A 21,224-nucleotide genomic window follows, 5' to 3' on the forward strand; every position below is an offset into this window, starting at 1 on the left:
TATAATATCTATCTCCATCTATTTTATATTACTTCTCCCATGGACTTTGAGCCATATCTCACTAAATGCAGCCTAGGTGGAGGGGTGGCACATGGAGGAGGCATGCCACCTTACATTTTATAATATTACTACCATGGATTATGTACATCACATGTTATGGGTTCTCTTACATGGAAGGGTGGCACATGGTCATGCCCTGTCACCTCAACCCTGGGCCCTATGCACACCATATTTTATTATACTATTGCCACATATACAAACACACACACACATATTAATGCCTTTTTCCTTAGATGAATTTATCCATAACACCACCCACTTAACATACATTTTATTAATTTTGGAATTCTAGCTCTCATTAGAAGGAGCCTAAATATCCTTCCTAATTAAAAAATCCTCCTAGTTGAAAAAGCTAATTTGAGATGTTAAACCTTTCATAAATTCAAAAAGTTAGCAACTTTGAGTATCTTTTCTTAGGATGTGTAGAACTTCTTTGGTGTATCTACTAATTTTGACGTTTTTGTAATTATAAATAAATAACGATGAATATAAGTATAAATATAAATCGTAAAATTTATGTATAAATCTATTTATATTTATATCTATATTTACACTATACAAATTTAGGAATATCACCAAATGAAATAAAGGCTATAGAAGCCTTGATTCATTGCTACAGTTAATATGGTATAAGTTAATGTTCATACACAATATAAAAATATAGAGTTCTCCTTGTATCTTACTCACTGACATTGATGTGGCAAGCTCTTACTTTGCTAGTTCTTTCTTGTGGTGGGCATTGCACTAATTTGTGGCTATTTGTCACTCTATTGATTGTCGTCACAACTAGATTTGGAGATTCTATTGTTAGCACTTGAGCATCGGTCTAGTGTGCCTGAAACTTTTGATACCTTACATATAGCTGTCTTTAGTGCTAAGTGTTGGCTTACTTCTAGCCGATTTGGGAAACAAATGTGTTGGATTTGTTTGTAAACCTGCCAGTGACTTGTCTTGAGTGGCACTTATCACATCTTTGTGAAGGTCCCATGAAGGTCTGCATCCTTTATTTAGGCTATAACTCATCTATTCAACCATCTAGAGAATACTTGCCAAGACAAATTCCCTAGAAAACAAACACAAATGGCCATGTAATCCACTTTGTCTAGGGTGTCCCAAGGGCACTAACTCTTGAAAATTTTATGATAATTTTAAATGCTTTTTGTAAGCATTGCATCTGTTGAGGCTTTCTTGCAGAGCTGCTCACTATTTGAACATTGCTTTTGCAAATGGAGGTGGATTTTCTTGGCTTATTCAACATCAAAGTATGTCATCACAAGCCAAAGCCTTTTGCTGTTATTACTATGTCTTTCTCTTAGCTACTCAATTTGCTATGTTGTTGTTGCTACATCTTTCTCTTAGCTACTTGCTTTGTTGTGTTGTGATTTTGTTATGCAAGAACAACTAGACTTGTTTAGTCAACTAAATAGGGTCTAATGGACATGGAATGCCACAATGGTTGTTAGATATAGTTTGGTAGTTTGAAATTGCTTGTCTTTGAATTTTGAGTTCACTTGCATTCAGTTATATTCATTTGTTTTCTTTTGTGAATCTTGACCATGAATCTACATCATGTAGCACACCACAATATTGTGACTCATAGTTGCATTATTTGATAGATTTGCACTAGTTACATTTGATCAAACCCTATGTTTTATAGTTTCTTTTTGTTGTGGAGAATTTTGCCAAGGATTGATTGGCAATGAGAAAATTAGTGTGCCACTATAAATGTAGTTTAGTGTTGGTTTCATACTACCCACAATGTGATTTGTACTCCTACTGCCACATGTAAACACTAAAGCATATTATTTATGCTTGAATAATGCAATGATTTAGGATGTATTATCATTTTTTTTTATTGCTATGGTTCATATCTAAACAACATGGAATATAGAAATCTCAAATCTACTTTTGAATTGTGTGCATAATAAAGAACAAAATAATACACATCATAAAAAATGAGCATCTCTTTTGAATTGTGAGCACAACAAAGAAGATATATTGTAAAGTTAGTGAGTAATCTCTCTCTTTTTCTCAAATCATTACAATTTCATATTCCTCGATTTCAAAGTATGATTATTCAATGAGGTGAAAATGATCCATGGTTGTAGTAGATGGAGAAGCATAGTAAAAGTGGAGAGACTATAGAGGACAACATTGACCACTAAACCAAAACATGTTGAGTTAGCAATGATTGTGATGCATAGAGGTTTATATCAAGCAAGAGGGACCACATGACAAGGAGGTATGGGATTTACTTAAATGGAGGAAGTATCCATGATGTGCTCATGCAACTTCCTCCCTTCTGTACTAAAGCATCCCACTAACAATTAAGATTTGCATGGATTGAGGTCTCTTGTACCATGTTGGGGCAAGACTATTTTAATTGAGTGCATTTAAAGAGGTGTACTCACATGCTCTACATGCACATAGTCAAATTCATGTAGTTACATGCTCAATTTCATGGCTAATTATGACTCTATGTAGGTAGGGATCATCCACGAGAGAAATCCTTTACATTGGATCTAAAGTCAACCCATGTAGGATCTTATATTTGCTCCCCTGAATAGATTTCATTGGTTACAAAATAGCTTTACCAAAAAATGCACATCCATGAGCAAGGATTCCAACCAATCATTTCCGTGCAGCGTGTTTTCTTGCTCTATACCTTATGATTCAGCCACTCCTTGCACACATTCAACACTCATTCTTGATGATTGTGGTATAGCTTTGCAAGATGTATTTGCCTTAGAGTCTTATAGAGTATCACTCCTCGGTAAATGTCAAAGAAGTTTGACAAAGGAAAATCCTCTTGAGGTTGGCAGTATAGAAGAATATTGGGCAAGATACATGCTCATAAAATAATTGAGGATGTCATCTGTAAATATGAAAGTTGTACATCTAAGTTTCAAGGATTCATGAGGGGGGATTTGGGGTCTTAAAAGGTCCCCAAATTAGTGTTTCCTAATCTTTAAGGATTATGGAGAGATTTGAGGTGCACCAATGGGAGTGCTCCTCTTTGTGGACCAATGGGAGTGTTCCTTTCTATGGATTGATGTCATGTTTAGGTGGCATTGAGGAGAGTGCCTAGACCCACTACACTACTAGAAGATCCTTGCTCCACTGCAGCTATGCTTTGCTGAAAATTCATCTCAACATCATGTTCGATATTGTGCATAGCACTAAGACAAAAGATGCTAAAAAGGAAAGGGTTGGAAATGCTAACCCTAAAGAGGTTTGTATATATTCATCATTTTCAACTAATACTAGTGTACAATATGTCATTTATGGTGTGCTCTCTAGCTGTGCCCTCTCTCCTCATCTCCACTCTTCTCCTCTCCTCTCTCCATATTTGTTCAAGGTATTAGAGCTCCTTTGCCTTCTGCTGAGGCATTGAGATTCTAGTGTGAGAGAGATTGAGAGCGATTGGGTGAGCATCCTTTCATTTCTTTGATGAAAGAGAATTTCCGTCCATTGGTTTGAGAAATTTCTGTCCATTCTTTGGAGAGAACTTCCGTTCATAGGTTTCCTTTGAGTGCTTTCTTTTGAGAGATGGATTTTGTTTTCATTCTTCATTTGAGAGTGAGATAATTTTCATTGAAAGAGAGAGAGACCAATTATTCTTCTTCTTCAAAAGAAGAGAGAGAGATTTCCTTGTGAGAGTGTGATTGATAGGTGTCTACTCTGCTGTGAGAGATATTGAGAGAAAGTTTCGATTCTAGGGAGTGTGACTAAGATCTGTAGCTTCTCGACGGCTGACCCTGCAAGCTCCAGCACATGCAAGCCACAGCCTAAACTCAATGTAGCTCAACCAACCCCCATGATTTTGTTGATGTTTCGGCTAGCTGTATGTATGAAAGGATAGCATTTACAATACAATAATTGGAGTTGCTTCAGTCATCTCATTGTACTTGGCAACTTCAAGTCTCAACTCTGTTCCAATAGTGATTTGTTAGATTCTCTAACAATGAGATGACCTTGAGCCTTCATGCTTTAGGATAGTTGGATCCCTTGAGCTTTTCAATCTCCCCTAAGTTTGGTATTGGCAACCAACTATCCATCTTGAGATAAAACCTTTGAGTCAACAAAACTTTGGTGCTTAACTATGCATTGAGCTTCCTCAATTTGGGAGTAACTCCTTTAATCAATGTTAATGTAGAGTACAAGAACTTTCAACAACCAAGCTCTAATACCATGTTGTAGCTCTGGTAACTTGTTCAATCATTCCCCTATCTGTGAAGTGGAAGAATCCTCATGAGGAGACTCTAATCTTGAAAAGCCTCTTTTTGGCCCTACACTTGACCCAATACCAAAACAATCAGAATGATGCACACTCAGAAACTATACCAAATTCATTAACTAAAGATCACACTACTTTATTCCTTGATTACTTACAACTATGAAGGAGCTTCAATTCTTTCGACCCTAGTGGAGTACACTTTGCTTGCAGGGATGATGTAGATGCTGCATGCCCCCTTAGAGGAATCTAGTGGGATATTGTGTGCTCGGTCAGCTACACAACTTCATGAGTTGCTCTAGCTCCATGCACTGAGCCTAGCTAAGGGCTTTGGGTGTGGACCTTCGCTTGTGACTATGTTACATTAGTAATAAATAACATTATTCAACCTTTATTTGCGATTCGTAACATCATTCAACCTTTATCTTGCCCATCCATGATCCTAGGGCGTGCCAACAGTGGGCTAAGTCCGTAGGTGTGTATAGACTATGCCCGCCCATGGTGCATTGAATTCATATGGTGCCTTGCGCTCCCACATGCGTTGACCGCTCGTGCACATTTTAAAATTCTCGAGGAGCATGGTAACACAAGGACGTGCAATGTGCCGCCGCAAAGCAAGAGCGTGGGGACATTATGAGTTCCAACTTTTGGGCTTTTCACAATAAGGAATGAGGATGTTAAAACCTTAGAGCTGTGATGAGGTAAGCTTAATGAGATCGTTAAGGCAAGCACTTAAAAGTCATTGTATTGTATAAGTAAAAGAGTAGGGTGCAAGGCAAGCTGAGCATATGAGCTTTTTGTGAAGCCTATTTTTTTTCACTGCCATTTTTTGTTTGCTACCCTTTTTCGCTGCAATCTGTAATGGAGAGCGTCTTCGGACTCGTTGGAGATGGTTTTGCTATCATCGTTGAGGATACTTCGGCTGTGCAAAGCATCATCCTGCAGAAGACTACCGAAGACAAGATCATGGTTCTGGATTCTCATAAACTCCTCGGTACCACCGGCGAAGGAGGAGATAGGTACGGTTCGACGGCAGGAAACATTTACGCTTGCGATTCATTGATCGACGATTTTATTTCATGGCATTTTGTTTCTTTTAGCTGTTACTTGATCCATGTGTCACGTGAAGCCTTCCCTACCAGGATCTGTAAGCACATTTAGCTGTTTTCTTAGAGCAACCGTCAGGTTTTAGGTTCCGAATGGGGATGAGAATATTACGTGCTCATGGCACAGTCTCGAGACGAGGGGGACACAGGAAAGGTGTGCTTAGCAGATGGCGAAAATGGGTTTGGAAGAATTTCAAAGATAAAGAGAAGCACGTAGGGGGGATCTCGTTTTCCAACTTTTCCATTTCCCTTTCTGTTCTTGGTTCTTGGTTGGAAATTGGAGAACCAACACAGATAAGCAACTTTATTCAATGAAAATAGGGCACTGAAGCATTAAGCAGATTTGAAACAAAGTTACGGAGGAAAAGCGAGGCCTAAACAGAAGGACCAGCAGACTTTGTGCGTGGGAGGAAACCAGTGGACCGCGCAAAGGAAGACTAGTATTAAACAATCAGGAGGATGGAATTTGGGAATTTTGAAGCTAGCGAGAAGGGGTCGAGATGGAGTCATTATGTCACTAAGTAGCCTGGTAGCTGGGTGGTTTCTGCTTACAGGACTCAGGAGGCATCGCCCTCGAGTAAAGAGATGGCACTAGCGATAGACTTGTCCTTGCAATAGTCAATCTCATACATGGAGTACATGTATGTACAACGAATGGCCTCCTTAACAATGAAGGTAGTTGTCAGACCAACTCGACCAGCAAACAACTGAGCCCCTACTCCCCCATAAAAGGAGGCCGTAAGAGAAGAGCTTGAGCATCTTATAGCTCTCACACAAGCCACTGAAGATGCTCTTCCGAAGGGCGAGGAACAGCAGCAGGACAGCAGCATCCAGACCCAATGTTAATAGTGGTGGTGGAGCAGCATCTTGGCTGCCCACCTGGTGTACACTTAGGCGTATTTTTTACTTCAGATCTGTACATTTCGAAGTAGTATATATATCCTTTTTGCCTGTTACTTGGCTATTTTCAGACTTCTATTGAGTTCCAGTAATACTTATGTGCATATGTTTGAGTAGGATCCAAGCAAGTGTGATCTGCGGGTGGGTTTTGTGTTAGCAAGCAAGTTGCTATAACTTATCTAACAATACGGTGGTTGCAAAAGTTAATTGGTGGATCGTAGTCATAGAGGGACACTTTCCAAGGATGACAGCTTATAAATGGTCCCAGCCCTGGCTCTATTTGTGCTGTGCTGCCCCAGCCAATTTGCCATCTTCATGGGCACTGGCAATCTACAGCCCCATATCTAGCCCTAATCAAGGGCATAGCCTTTTCTGCTGACATGGTTGGCCCATATGGCTGCCCTAAACCTCAACCAAGATGGAGATCTATCTGGTGCCGATTTGGCAGCCGGATCATCCCTTCTCATGCTGCATGTCAACCTCCCCCATGTCCTACTCATATGGGGGCTCAGAAATAGGGAGGCGAGCTCAATAATCCAACATCCACAGCCCTTTCCTTGCTCCAGTCATTTGGAACTTGAAGCTATGCACTCTCTTCACCATCAACGATTTAGATTCTAGCTGATCCTTGCACCCTTTTACTGGACAGGCCGGACATGCTGCCACCCCATCACAAAAATGCATCGTGCTACCTGATCTTCCAAACAATGATGCTGGCAACTCTTCCAGACATTGTCCTTCAATGAGATGTTTTTACTGAACCCATAGCCCTTTCCTTGCTCCAGTTTGGAAGTGGTTGCTGTTCACTCTCTTCACCATCAATGATTTAGGTTTGAGGCATCAGGAAGCCTAACTTCATCCCGTTTGCTGAACCTGTGCTAGGCCTAGATCATGTGGAAACTAGTCCTAACCATCTGTCCTAGGTTTGTCAATCTGGCAGCTAGAAGGGGAAACTTTTTCAGTGATTTGAATCAAGGGAACCAGTCCCACCTAGATTTGATGCTTCTCCTCAAGACAAGGCATAGAGCAAATTGCGGTTTGCTCCAGACCCCTTGTTTCTAGATTGTGATAAGTTTTGGCCATCTGACAGTTATGTACTGTTTGGAGCGCGTGGTTTTTGGCTCTTGTTTCTACATGAGTCTGGAGTTCATATTCTTTGTCAGGATTATGGGATTTGTTGTTACTGACAGAGCTTCTAGTTTATTAGCACTGCCCTGCAGGCAGTGCTCTCCTTACACTTTTTTTCAAAAGTGTCCCTGGAGTTACTTTACGTATGGGTATTCGATAGTGGGAAAACGTGGCGTAAAGTAACTCCAGGGACACTTTTGAAAAAGAGTGTAAGGAGAGCACTGCCTGCAGTAAACATCCTAAGTCAAAGTACAGTTGACCATTTATTTGATCATAATTAAAGAGTTTTATATGTGTTAATTACGGTCAAAGAGTTATTTTAATGGTCAAAGGATTGACTACGGTCAAAGATACTTGACTCCAGTCAAGTAAACCTAACTGCGGTCAGAGAGTGTTGACTTCGGTCAACAAGACTTGGCATGCGCCAAGAGGGTTAACCCCGGTTAACCAAGATGTGCCAACTCCGGTTGGAGAGACTTGGCTATAATTAAAGCGCCTTGACCCTTGGTCAAAGCTCTTTAATTATAATCAAGAGTGTTGACCCTGGTCAACCAGAGAAAAAATATATATATTTATTTGTATATATATATTTGTTTAGATGTGCACATGTGTTCAGTGGGGACGCCCACCGTGACTAGGATTAGTCCACAGTGTGTTATTTGCATGCAAAGCGCTAACAATTAATGGGTACCATGGTGGTGCGCTTTAATTAATTGTTGCAGGTACTAGGAAGGATTATTTCTCCTAAGCGAAATGGGAGCCTGACAAGCATCTAGGAAGCGGTTCGTGTGACCGAGAGCTTTGAAGACTCCAGAATGGCCCTTAGTGGCTTGTAATAGGATTTAGTCTAGATTTTAGACAAGTGGCATGTTGCCAATTTGAATGGAGCTTGAAGCTCTTGTAAAAGAAGGGATTTTTCACGTTTTGTGGGAGAGATTTACGAGACAGCTCTAAGCTGAACTTCTGTAACAGATTTTCTTGAATGAATAAAGACCTTCGGGGGGGTCCAGCCCGACGATTTGTCCTGGGCCCTAGTGTATCTTCAGAGAGAGGGAGTGAGGGAGAGCTTTGGAGAGTAAAATTCCGTCGTTGAAGTGAAGCCATAGCTGTTCTTCACCGGTCAGTCTGGTTTTATTGGTATCAGGGCAGTGCTCTCCTTACACTCTTTTTCAAAAGTGTGCCTGGAGTTACTTTACGCCACGTTTTCCCACTATCGAATACCCTACAAGGCAGTGCTCTCCTTACACTTTTTTTCAAAAGTGTCCCTGGAGTTACTTTACGCCACGTTTTCCCACTATCGAATACCCATACTGCTTTCTATTCTGGGTGATCTGTGTGTGTGTGTGTGTGTGTGTGTGTGTGTGTGTGTGTGTGTGTGTTTCCTCCCCCCTTCCCAAATCAACTCGTCCCTCTCTCTCTCTCTCTCTCTCTCTCTCTCTCCCAAATCAACTCATGGCATCCTCCTCAATAGAATATCAATGCTTCATAAAAAATCAAAATGAGGAAGGCACAAACATTGATGACTAAACCAACAGAAGCAAGCAATCAAAGAATCAAAGAATGTTAATCACACTCCCTTCTTATAATTCTTCGTTGCCTGTATGATCATATTCTCACATAGCACAATATGCACTCTCATGATTAAAGGCAGTGCTCATGAGTACTTGTTCTCGCTTGTTTGGTTCCATTTGGAAATTGGAAATTGCAGCATCCAGAAGCGATTGCAGTACCGTTTGAGGGAATTCCAGCAGCCCAACGAAGGGGCAGCTGGGTCGCCCTTGGTCACCATGGGTTGCTGCAGCTGCCAAGGCTGCAGCTCATTGTGCTTATATGACTTCTTAATCCAAAATCAAGAAACTCCCCAAAACTCACACATTCAAGAAACTCTATTGCCTCAAGTGCAAAGGGTATCAAAATTGTTAGATACCACCTTGCGCACTTGGGCTTGACCAAAATCGCCCTCTTGGGGTCTAAGTAGTCGTGTCCTCACGAACCCAAAAGGAAGTTCAAAGATCAAGGGGCTTCTCCTTGTCGCTCTCAGACATGCTCAACTGCTACGCCATCGTGATGAACTTATTATTGTACGTCAACACAAGCAAACTATTTTGGGAGAGGCGAGTCCTCTAGGTTAAGCATATACTGGGGCGAGAGAAAACGGGCTTTGAGTTCGATAACAAATGTTGCCCAAACAAAATTCGTCTTAGACGTGGTTGGGTTCGCATACTACGTTGCCACCAAGTAACTGTCTCACCGGTAAGATGAGCGGTTGCTAGGTGGACTTTGTCTTGCTCATCTTGAATCCGCACTAATGGAAAATGAGCTACGAACTGATGAATGAATTGAAGAATGGCTGAATGGTCACTCTTACCATCATACTTAACAAAATTTGGAGTGGAACGAGTGAGTGGTGTTACCTTTGTCGATAACAAAGTTGTGGTGGTGATAGCTGCGGCGCCCAACTTGCCTGCATAGTGCTAACATCTGTTTACATAGTTGCATCCGTATGCGTATGGATGTTCCGTACGCGTTTCGTATGACCGTACAGATGGACGTCTGTACGGCTTTCTGTATGAATTTTGTTTTGTTTTGGTTTTTTTTTTCTTGGTGTGTGGGGAGGGGGGGGGGTTGTTTTATTTGGGAGGGGGGATCAATTTTGTGCCTGGCCAAAACCTTGGAAAACACATTTTTAGCACTATTCTAATCTGTACGTTGCTAATCCGTATTCTGTACACTATTGGCCAACTTTGGCTGTGGTTGGCCTCAAGGATTGTCTCAAGGAGGAGAAGGATGAGGAGGAGGATGGCATTGATGCAAGGATGAGGATGAGCAAGAGGATGAGGATGAGGATGAGGATGAGGATGAGGATGCAAGCTGCAACTTGAGGCTTGAGCCTCATCGGTTGTGAATCGTGATGCATTTCAATTTTCAGCTTTATTTCCGGGCTGTATGATTGGACTTATTCTAGTCTTACAAAGGTATATTATTTCCGGGCTGTGGCAGCCTTTTCTTCTATGATATTTTGCCTTTGATGTTTTGGTGTAGTACCTACTCTCGAGTATCTACTACCTACTACCTTTGATCATGATGTTTGGTGTAGTATTGATCTATCATTGACACTATGTATCAGAATCTAGATTCCAAATGACTCTGCTCTCTGGAGAAAGTTTGTAGCTCTATGTCAATGTGATGTGTACAATGTATATCTTTCTAAATGTTTTTGAGTAAAATTAGGGTCACGTATGTTTCAACCCTAGGGGTTGAACCATACTCCAATCATACTTCCATACTCGTATGATGTATGTGTATGGTAACGTATGGAAAAAACTATGTCTGTTTGTGTTGGAGAAGCATTGTTTCTCGGTCTAGCTTTTGTTGCCTCTTTGCCTGGGCGAGCTCTGCGTGTCGCAGTGCCTCCTTATTCCTATGTTTCTCACGCATCACTAAGAGCAATTTTTCAAAATATGTGGTTCCTCTTTCTTCCATCGGCTTTTCTGCTTCTTTTTCCTCCAGACTCTGGTCCAGTTATCTTCTGCTTTCTTCTAACTGGGATGAATGTTCTTGGAGTTGCTGTAGGAGGGCCCGATTCTGCTCCAGAAGGTTCGCCATCACGTCTTGAGCACTTGGCGAAAGCGATGTTTTTGGTAGTCTTCTCCTCTTCACAGTCTTCAATGATGACTCCTTTTCTTGACCCTTCTATGGCGCTTGATTGTGTGTCCTTTCTGGATCTCAACTCAACCATACACTCGCGATGATACCAATGTAACATGGAACGGTAATCTGATCGTGTAATCACATGAAGTCCTTCTTTAAACTTTTAGCGAGGAATTTGCGTTATGCACCATAGAGAGAGAAATGAGATGAGGGTAGAGAGAGAATGGAGTTGAACGAGCGATTGGGTCCCTGTACCCATTGAGGGCCCCCTTCCCCAATCATGGGAGAATTTGCTTTATACTTGGAGACCTAAGAAATACATTGTGCACCTGTATAGCTAACCCAAAGAACTGAGAGGCAACGCTGACCAATACCGAGACCTTGTTGCTGCTCCACACTGACGATGTAGGACACTTCTGCAAGGCAAGGAAGGGGCTTGTGCTGTCCACCGGAATGCAGGGTTACTGCGTGAGTGAGAGAGTGAAAGCTAGGGGTGATAGATCCTAAAGAGAGCTGAGAGATGACTGAAATATAGAGCTGAGAAGTGAGCTGTGCAAACTGTAAAAGATAACTGAAAGAGCTGCTGAAACAGACCCCAAACCTTACTCTGTTTGCTGTCCCGACTCCCCGTCTGATGCGCTGCGTGAACACCTTCCAGGAGGGCTGAGCTGAGGCCAAGAGCTGAGACTGGTCAGAGGGCCACTGCTGGAGAGTGTCAGGCTGTTCAGAGTGGCGTGTGTGGAGCTGTAGGATGCTGAAGGGATGGAGGACTGAATGAGAAATGAGGGCAAGAGCTTCAGTCGGCTGGTTTGGGCTGGCTGTGCAGGCTCTTTGCCCCATAAAAGCCCACCTAGGGTGGGGTGCATGGCAGCCTATAAAAGCAGCTCTCCCCCAGCCCATTCCCCTTCATATGCTCCAGCCTTGAGGGGGCCAGAAGGGCTCCTATCCTAGGCTGGACCTAGACCTATCACTAATCCTAAGATGGAAATACTAACCTACTGTTCTCTAGTGGGTACTAGTGATCTTCAGACTTGACCTAAGGTTGAGAGACTGACTTACATAGCTTGTGCCTGATTGTCCCTGGAGGGCTCACAAAGGGGTCACAGCATACGACAAAATCTCCAATTAGGGAACTATTATGTACTTGTCGATGTAGCCAGTGTGTCACAATGCACCCAAGTGCAGGGGTGCATGTGACACTCTGTCCCAAACACCATCAATCTCAACAAGGAACAGCTGTGATTAGCAGCCGCCTCTTGCTAGATGCACAAACACATGCATTATGCCTTTTACAGATTACACAGCTAGCTTGTTAACCGCTAGTATTGAAGCGGCATGTGATGGTGTGTGGGAAACTCACAGTAGTAATGTCGACTATGTGCGTATGATCTGTTTGGTTATCTGGTCAATGTAAGCAGAAGCAAACATGATACTGTTTGTGTGTACTTAATTGGAAAAACTGCTAGGACTTTGTTGTGGAGTGCCTTGCTGTTGTTCTTTAGAACTCGTTCGGAGGCTGAGTAGCAAAAGTCGGCACGGAATAGCTTGTTAGGCTGTGACACCCCGGGAGGGGGGGAGTACACATTGTCAACAGTTCACCTAATAGATGTTCATTGATTGTTAAAAAAAATGAAGAGGGAATGAATCACTCAATCCTCCACCCAAGATCTCTCTAACTCTTACACACTCAGCTTAGATAGATTACCACAGATGCAACAGAAACACACTCAGAGATAACAGCAAGAATAGATGGAGAGAGAGAATATATTCATTCACCGGATGGTGGGCAGAAAATGGCTCCAAGGGAGCAGTACGAATCACAGCAGGGTCCTGGAGCAAACTGATGAACTCTCTCTCACAAACTCTCCCAGATCTGAGTACTGCACGCTGCCTTGGAGAAGGATTTTGTAGTGCACTGGATGCAGGGATCAATGGAGAAGTGGGCCTTTTATAGGCACTGCCCAGGCCCCTTCAGAAGACCGACCAGCAGGGTCGGTACCCTGTCTGGTGGCCGACTTCATGGGCCCCATAAAACTGACCAGGGTTGGCCCTGGTTGGGCTGACTTGGCCTGCCATTGGCCCCTATATAAGGGTGCCCTGTGCAGCCAGTCTGCGCTGCTGCAGGAGCCTCCATGTGAGGCCTAAAGCCCCCTTTAACCTAGGCTGCGACCAGCCAGTGTGCTGGTCGCCTATATCTGCCATGCTCTCCTCCCTCTGGTTCTGACCTGAGTCTCTCTCCCAGACTTCCTACCTCTCACTGCCCCTCGTCCCCTCAAATCGGGGGCTCACAGGTCACAGTGAGAATCTAACACCCCCCCTCAATGTCACAACTGCGGGCCAATCCTCATACGTCTGATGAGGTGCTCCATCTGTTTAAGGTGGTAATGAACTTCGATGTGCTTGGTCCGCGCATGGTACATTGGATTCTTGGCAATGGCTATGCAACTCTGATTGTCGCACGTTAGCACTGTTGCGTCCTCCTGACACACGACCATGTCACCACAGCGTCTCACAAGCTGCTGTACACGCGGCTCTGTACTCTGCCTCTGTAGATGAAAGGGCCACTGTGGGTTGCTTCTTACTCAGCCAAGAGATGGCACTAGATGCAAGTAAGAAGCAATACCTTGTTGTTGATCTTCTGGTGTCAGCATCACCCGCCCAGTTCGATGCCTTTGGTGCAGGTGATCCCGTAGGTGCAAGTACCCATTAGATACCTCTGAACCCGTAAACCTGCGTCCCAATGACTCTTCCTTGGAGAAGCAGAGAACTGGCATAAGAGCCTTACTGCATAACAAATATCAGGTCGAGTATTGGTAAGATAAAGCAAGCTTCCTACCAATCGTCGGTACAAAGGAGTATCGACCGGTTGAGATGTGTCGTGAACACTTAGCTTGAGCCCGACCTCCATGGGAGTTACTACTGTCCTGCAATCCTCCATCTGGAATCTCTTCAAAAGTTCTCTGCAATATTTCTCCTGTGAAATGAAGATCCTGTATTTGGCTTGCTTTACTTCTATCCCAAGGAAGTAGTGTAATAACCCAAGGTTAGTCATCTCAAACTCAGACATGAGTATTTCCCTGACCTGGGAAATCTTCTTGACATGGTCACATGTCAAGATAAGATCATCAACATAGAGGATGAGTACCAATCGCAACCCCTTCTCAACGAACAAGTAGAGGTTTGCCTCAGAAGGACTCTGACTTAGCCCTATCTTTTGAAAGAATACATCTATCCTTTGGTACCAAGCTATGGGGGCCCATTTCAGCCCGTATAAGGCCTTCTTCAACCTGTAGACCTTTAATGGGGACCTTGGATCTTGAAAGCCCTGTGGCTGCTCGATGTACACCTCCTCCTCCAGGGTTCCATTAAGGAATGCGGACTTCACGTCCATTTGTTCCTCAGTACCTTGTGGAAGATCAGCTTCCGATTTCGCCACCTCTTGGATGGTCAACTTGGGGCGGGGTGGGTTCGGGAGTTGAACAATCTCCTCCTCTTCAATCGGAGGCTCCTCTTGGGGTTCAGGTTCCTTTTCCTCGAAGATGTTATCCCGACTGATAAGGATCTGCTTCTTTACTGGGTCGAAGAGTCGATAGGCCTTGGATTCTTTGCTATACCCAACAAAGATACATTTTTTGCTTCGGGAATCAAGCTTGGTCTTGTCTTCCTTGTGCAAATGCACCCATGCCTTAGAACCAAAAATGCGAAGATGAGTGATAGAGGGCTTCTTATCATAAAATGCCTCATATGGAGTCTTGTCCTTGACGGCCTTCGTCTTGGTCCTGTTGAGAATGTGTACTGCTGTATTGACAGCTTCACTCCAATAGGCTTTAGACCTTGCTATGCATGATGGAGTTTATCTTGTGAGTGACTACCATGAGATTGAAACTGCATTGTGTGTCGTGTTTTTATAGGATGAGTTTGGGCATGTTCGTGGATAGTCTAGATATATGTTTGCGATGACTTACATAAAACGAAACTTCCAGTGGGATAAGTGGGCTCCTTTATTTTGTGTGCACCAACTTTGCGCTGTATTACCATGTAAGCAATGCTGAGAAAAGTAAAAGAGTGGCTTTTCTTATGTGGCTTCTTCTATTACACTTTTAGTTTGATTCAACCAACCCAAGGGTGGTGTATGTTTGTGTTATCTGACAGAAGTTGTCACTTGGCAGGGTCCAGTTTACAGAATTTATACAAAAGAATGTTCATCTATATCAATTTCGAAATGGCATCCCTCTTTCTACACGGGCAGCTGCGAATTTCACTCGGACTGAGCTTGCTCAAGCTCTGAGAAAGGTAATAAATGGTCTCTCTCTCTCTCTCTCTCTCTCCCCCCCCCCCCCCCCCTCCCTAGCACATGGCCTTTTTTTCCTTTCTCTTTATCAAATTGTTTAATGATAGTATGGGCATGTTTTGGGTCATGGTTTGGTCACCATAGTAGTACAGGGCATGTTTTGGGTCATGGCTCTCTCTCTCTCTCTCTCTCTCTCATGTCTCAGTAGTGTGCATGTATACTGCTCAATAGCTGGGTGACATCAGCCGTGATGGTTGGCGTGCATCAGAATAGTATGAATAGGAAAGTGGACTGGTCCTCACAGATTAACCAGAAGATGAAGCTATTGGGTGTTTTGGCACATAATGATTTTTCGAACAATTTCCAAATGTTCCAGGATGGGTTGGTTTCTCCTTAACTTTCAAAGTTTCCACTTTTCCAACCAGGAGAACGTTTGTTAGTTCTATCTGTTATCTTGATAGGGTGTCTACTCTCAGCTTATTAAATCCTCTACCTGAGGGATGGTTTGTTGGCAGTTCTCTTAAAATATAGTTAAAAGTAGAGAAAGAAGCTCATGTGAAGTTGACTGCAGCAGCTATGAGCATCTCAGAGTCAAGTACAATGTCTAGCACATCTTTATACACTTCTTTTGGATGGCCAAAGGAGAAACGTCTAGAAGACCAAGGGACAGGAAGCTAATCATATTGCTGCATATAAGCACAATCTGAGAGCTTTTGTGGCGTTTGGTTTCTTGATATATAGTCTATAAGCGCTGAATTGGAGCCATAAGCTAGGAGAGTAATAGTGTCTATGTATAAAAACATATATGTCCATTATATGCAGTGAATGTATGTAATCTGTACATAAAATATGATAGGTATGTATGATTTGCTGCATTCCTTTAGTTTTTTGCAAATTGCAAGTCGAGCAAGTTTAAGGAAGTTTGTGAACCCTGAGTGGAAATTATGAGGAGATACCATGTTCCTAATTTCAACTGGTATGTCACTATTCGCTGTGATGTATAATCAGTTTTCCTTGCATATGGGTGGTTCTTCTCAGTCGTCCTTGAATATCAATTTCTGGTGTGCTGGATAAAATATGTACGAAGGTGCAAATATTGTTGTACATATCTGTAGTTGTGTACTTTCTACCATCATTAAATAGTTATGACATTGATTTTAAGCTCACTTTAACTGATGAATATAATGGTGCAGAGTCCATACTTCGTGAACCTGATAATGGCGGGCCATGATAAGGATGTTGGACCTTCTCTGTATTATATTGACTACATTGCCACTCTCCACAAGGTTGACAAAGTGGCGCTAGGATATTGTGAGTATTTTACATATACTTTCAAAGGACAAGCTTGAGAGTGCCATAACGGGAAGATAAATATTAGTTCCTTGCTTTGCTATCAATTAACTGGGCCACTTCTCTCTCCTATGTTTGTAAACAATGGAAATGATATTTTTGTGCATTGTGCATCCATGTGCACTTGCACAAAAACATAGACACCTGTGCACAATGCACTTCCATGCACACACATGCACCCAGAGAGAGAGAGAGAGAGAGAGAGAGAGAGAGAGAGAGAGATGACAAGCTTTTCATGGCAGGCTCAAACTTCATCCTCTCAACAATGGATAAGAACTATCGCAAGGGTATGTCATTGGATGAATCACTCCAACTCGTGGACATGTGCATCAAGGAGATAAGAACGAGATTTGTTATTTCTCCCCCGAACTTTTTGATAAAGATTGTTGACCAGGATGGTGCACGGGAGTTTGGATGGCGGAGGATTCTTGAAGATGGGGCTGGAAATCAACCAGCATAGTTGAAGCCTTATTCTCATGATGCATCACACGATGGGCATATACTGTACTTGCTAGGAGCAGTTGTTAATTTCTATATTACAAGTAATTGATTACTTTTTTGAAGAAACCCAGGCTCGTTTTGAAGCAGAAAGGCAATGAGTTTTTGTGATATAAATTTAGAAGTGGAGTAACAATCAGAGTGATGTCAGCCAATGGTTGTTTGTCTTTTTTGTCTATGTTTAAAAAAACACTTTTAAGAAAGTGCTTGTTTGAGAAGTAAATTCAGCAATACAGGCAGTGTGAAAAACTGTGGCTTCGGTTTGCCTAATTTATTTGTCCCAACTTCCTACCTTGTTTTTGTCTCCCAAGTCAGATCTTTAATCCACCTGTTGGCTCAGCAGAAATGCATGCACAAGAGAAATCCATGGACCTCTTAGTTTGGTTTTGTTGTGCACGTTGATGTTTGCCCTGGTAAAGTTCAATGGATCATTATTTACTTCACAAATATCTTTTGGCTATTGTAAGATGCAAATTGGTGCACGTTTGTTTTGAGTTAAAATGGGTTTGCTTCTTATTTCCCATGGTTAGCACCTGTTGGTTCTGCAGATTTGGGCGGTGGTTTATTTCAAGCATAAATAGAAGTTCCTTTTCTGTTAAAAAAAAAAAACAAATTAAAATGGGTTACCTTGCTACCTTTCGAGATGCTTATGATGACCCCAATTTTGGTGGATATGTCATGCAATTGATTATGCTCTTAGTTGAGCGATTGATGTGCTGTTAGAACTTAATTAGCAATTTAATTTAGATTATTTCCTTTAATGTCAAAAGGTAGGATTTGTAAAATTGGATTTATCCTAAGTCTTTCCATTTGGCAATCTCAGCTTGAAAAGTCTTATGGAGTAAAAAATTTCCCTAGGAAAAGTCTTTATACAATCCGTCTAAACCCAGAAGTACACCCTTGGATATACGAAGAGGTAATAATTTTTTGTGAAGCACAAGATGAGGGTGGGGGACTTTGATTCAACAACCAATGATAACAAAGGAAAAAAAGGGTCCAGGTGAGAGGCAATAGTGTGTTGTTCTTGAGGCCTCGTATTAGTGAATGGTATGAACCCTATCTATGTTTAAAAAACAAAACGTTGATATTGAGTAAGTGAATGGTATGGACCCTAATCTGTTTTCTTAAAAAACATCCAAAAGAATTTTAGTTTGTCACTCTAGGCCTCATCTCATGTGGCAAGAGGGCAAAAACATCCATTGCTTTCACACCACTGGCATGAGAACTAAGCTGCTATGGCATGAAACTATCAGAACTCTTGTATTTGGGACCAAGAATTGCAGCCAAAAGGAGATTGACATCCCTGTATGGAAGGAGCAAGACAGAGAGATGTTCAAAAGGAGAGAGAAGATGAGATCTCTCAGGTTAAAAAGCCAAAGAAAGCATGGGTGAAGTACAAAGGCAAAAAGAAGACGGTGGTGGTAATTTTTCTGAGGAGGATATGTTTAAGAATGCCTAAGCATCATACACACTCCAGTTTTCTTATTGCTGTATGTTGCGAATGGAAGAATAAAGGGAAGCAAGAAAGATGAGTAGAAACAATAATATTGTGTCTTACTGGATGCCACCCTCCAGGTGAGAGTGGTTTGCACTGAGTTTGAGGACTTGCACTGGTCAAACTTGAATGCACGTGAGCTTCTTTGCTCATATTTTGAGCCCCTTCTATTACTTCTTAGCCATCAAAGGGTAACCCTTGCCAGTCCTCGTGTAATTGATTCTAAGTTTACCCAATTCCCACCTTTAGATCTAAGGTTTGGTATTCCCCAATTCATGTTGCAACTTAATGAAAGAATTAAAAGCACATCATTACGGCATGTAGCGTAGTTCGAATTTACCTTGTGCTGACCACTTATGGGGTCTCGTTGATATTGTTGGTCTGTATTATGATCGAACAGTCTTAAGTTTTTACTTTATTATCTGCTTTCGTGGGCTTTTGTTGTTATGCTTTTTAAGATGTAAGCCTGACTTTTGGAATCTCTGCCTCAATTTGGCACTTAAAAAGTTATCTTCCAGATTTATAAGGCGCCTTCGCAGGAAGGAAGACTGCGATCATAGATCTTTTTGAGTTTGTAATATTCATGATTTGAGCATGTTCTCTTAATCCAGAGCTCCATTTGACAATTTCAAATGTGGGATTGGAAGTTACTAATCAATCTATCCATTCAACTTTGGTTGCTTGCAAGAAAAGGTGATTTCTGGAGGGCAAAGTCTTGTGGGCAGCCGAGGGATATAGTTCTTGCATAGAGTAATATTACACACTCGCGAAAAGAAATGAGACACCACATATCATAAGCAGAAGTAATCGTTGATGTATCACTCTACATCTGCTGCTCCTCATGCACCTCATGTTGATATGTGGTTCCATATCTTGCCGAAAATAGGGTCCAAATCAGTCGCCTTGTTGTGATTTCACAATTGCTATAGCTTGTCGGCTGCTGCAAAATTGCTCCACGTATTCCTTCACGTTTTCCATGTCGCAAGTAAGATCAATTATGTTGTGAAGCAAACTATTCCATGACAGAGGATCGTTCACCTACTGTTTCAACGTATGGAGGACTTAAGCTTGATACTCGTTTATTTTTTAGATTAAACTAGTCACTGGTCAATCATTTTCGCCCATGATCTGCTGATCGCATTATGAAGTCGCCCAACTAGATGTCAAGGTCTTTCACCTCCTCGAGATTACAAGCTTGCTCTTAGTTTTCAGTACATTCAAATTGCATTTGAGTACTCCAGAAGATGCTTGAGCTTTGACCCATAGCATTAACCAATCTGTAGGACTATGTTTGCTTTTTTGGCATGCCAAAGGCGAAGCCATAGGTTTGTTGTTTTTTGGCATGCCAAAGGCGAAGCCATAGGTTTGTTGTGGGTTCTCTTATTATGGGAAATTGTGCAAGGGCCTTAAATGAACGCTATGATAGAAGGATAAGCCCATGCTGCTCTTCTTTGAATAATGTCAACTGTGTGAGAGCTTGTCAATCTATTCTCATCCAATTGTAATAGTTGCTCCAATCTTGCATTGATGGAGTCTTATGGGGAAAGTTTGTTGTCAATTGCCACTCTGGGACTTTCTACAATAAATTCCATGGGTACTACTACCTCACATCCATACACTAGCTTGAAGGATGTCAATCCTGTGACTACCTTGTGAGGTGTCCTTAGTGCCCAAAGTACCGAGTCTGTTCAATTTAGTCTTTCATTGTGTTTTAGTTTCTATCCTATCATCTTCATTTTCCTTCTCTACTGCTTCTTCAAACTATTATACTTGTTTTTGTTTTTTCGTGTTGTGCATCACGAGGGCTGTTCACATTGGCTCTTCAATTCCTCGAATTTCAATGCATTTCGCAATTGCTTTGATGACCAATTTGTCCTAAGTTCTAGTTGGATTGTTGTATAGATTGTCATGAAGTAAATCTCACCACATTTTGGTTGCAAAAGATGTGAGCCTGTCTCCAGGTCTTTGCCTTAAAACATTCATCTTAATTCCCCGATTAAAAGTCATCGGGGGCACCTACTTCACTACTTTGACAAGTTTGAATGTTGAATTCTATCAAAGACCTTAAAACATTCATCTTCATTCCCCGATTAAAAGTCATCGGGGGCACCTACTTCACTACTTTGACAAGTTTGAATGTTGAATTCTATCAAAGACCTTAAAACATTCCCACTCCCACCCCCATCCTCCCACAGAATGTTGACAGGTCTCATCACAACTCATCAAGGACTTGGATGGAGTAGGGAATCACCCGGTGATCTTTACAGGGAGAGCTGATTTCAACGATCTTCGATCGGCCACCCGGCATAGATTCTCGGTCGTCAACTATGCCAAGAGTGAGCATAGCCATGTGGCGAGGTGCACGGGCCAGGGGTGACACGTGGAGTTTTTTGGTTGGCATTTCGTGGTGTTTGGCATGCGTTTGGGACATGTGGCATTGGCACACGTGTGACTATCCTTGCGCTGACCCTAATGATGTAGTGTGGGCACCAGCGGTCGTCATAGTGTTTG

At 42.2% G+C, this 21,224-nt stretch overlaps 1 protein-coding gene across 1 annotated transcript; it reads left to right on the forward strand.

The window, feature by feature from the left end:
• Positions 1 to 5,033: 5,033 nt before the first annotated feature.
• LOC147890333 (proteasome subunit beta type-2-B-like) lies at positions 5,034 to 17,545 on the forward strand. The gene is made up of 4 exons (XM_087390621.1): positions 5,034 to 5,313; positions 15,249 to 15,372; positions 16,564 to 16,681; positions 16,963 to 17,545. Exons 1-4 carry the CDS (start codon positions 5,156 to 5,158, stop codon positions 17,178 to 17,180), a joined length of 618 nt encoding a protein of 205 aa, XP_087246747.1. The 5' UTR covers positions 5,034 to 5,155; the 3' UTR covers positions 17,181 to 17,545.
• Positions 17,546 to 21,224: the final 3,679 nt, after the last annotated feature.

This window comes from Dipteris shenzhenensis, chromosome 19, assembly GCF_047967505.1.
Source record: "Dipteris shenzhenensis isolate YYH24624 ecotype China chromosome 19, Dip_SZ_1.0, whole genome shotgun sequence".
In the NCBI taxonomy this organism is placed as follows: Eukaryota; Viridiplantae; Streptophyta; class Polypodiopsida; order Gleicheniales; family Dipteridaceae; genus Dipteris; species Dipteris shenzhenensis.

Excerpts from the sequence above, each read along its gene's own strand:
- LOC147890333 (XM_087390621.1), top strand. The coding sequence starts at position 5,156 with ATGGAGAGCGTCTTCGGACTCGTTGGAGATGGTTTTGCTATCATCGTT. Across the intron at positions 15,373-16,563 it reads TTGCTCAAGCTCTGAGAAAG|AGTCCATACTTCGTGAACCT; the intron begins GTAATAAATGGT and ends ATAATGGTGCAG. Across the intron at positions 16,682-16,962 it reads CAAAGTGGCGCTAGGATATT|GCTCAAACTTCATCCTCTCA; the intron begins GTGAGTATTTTA and ends TTTTCATGGCAG.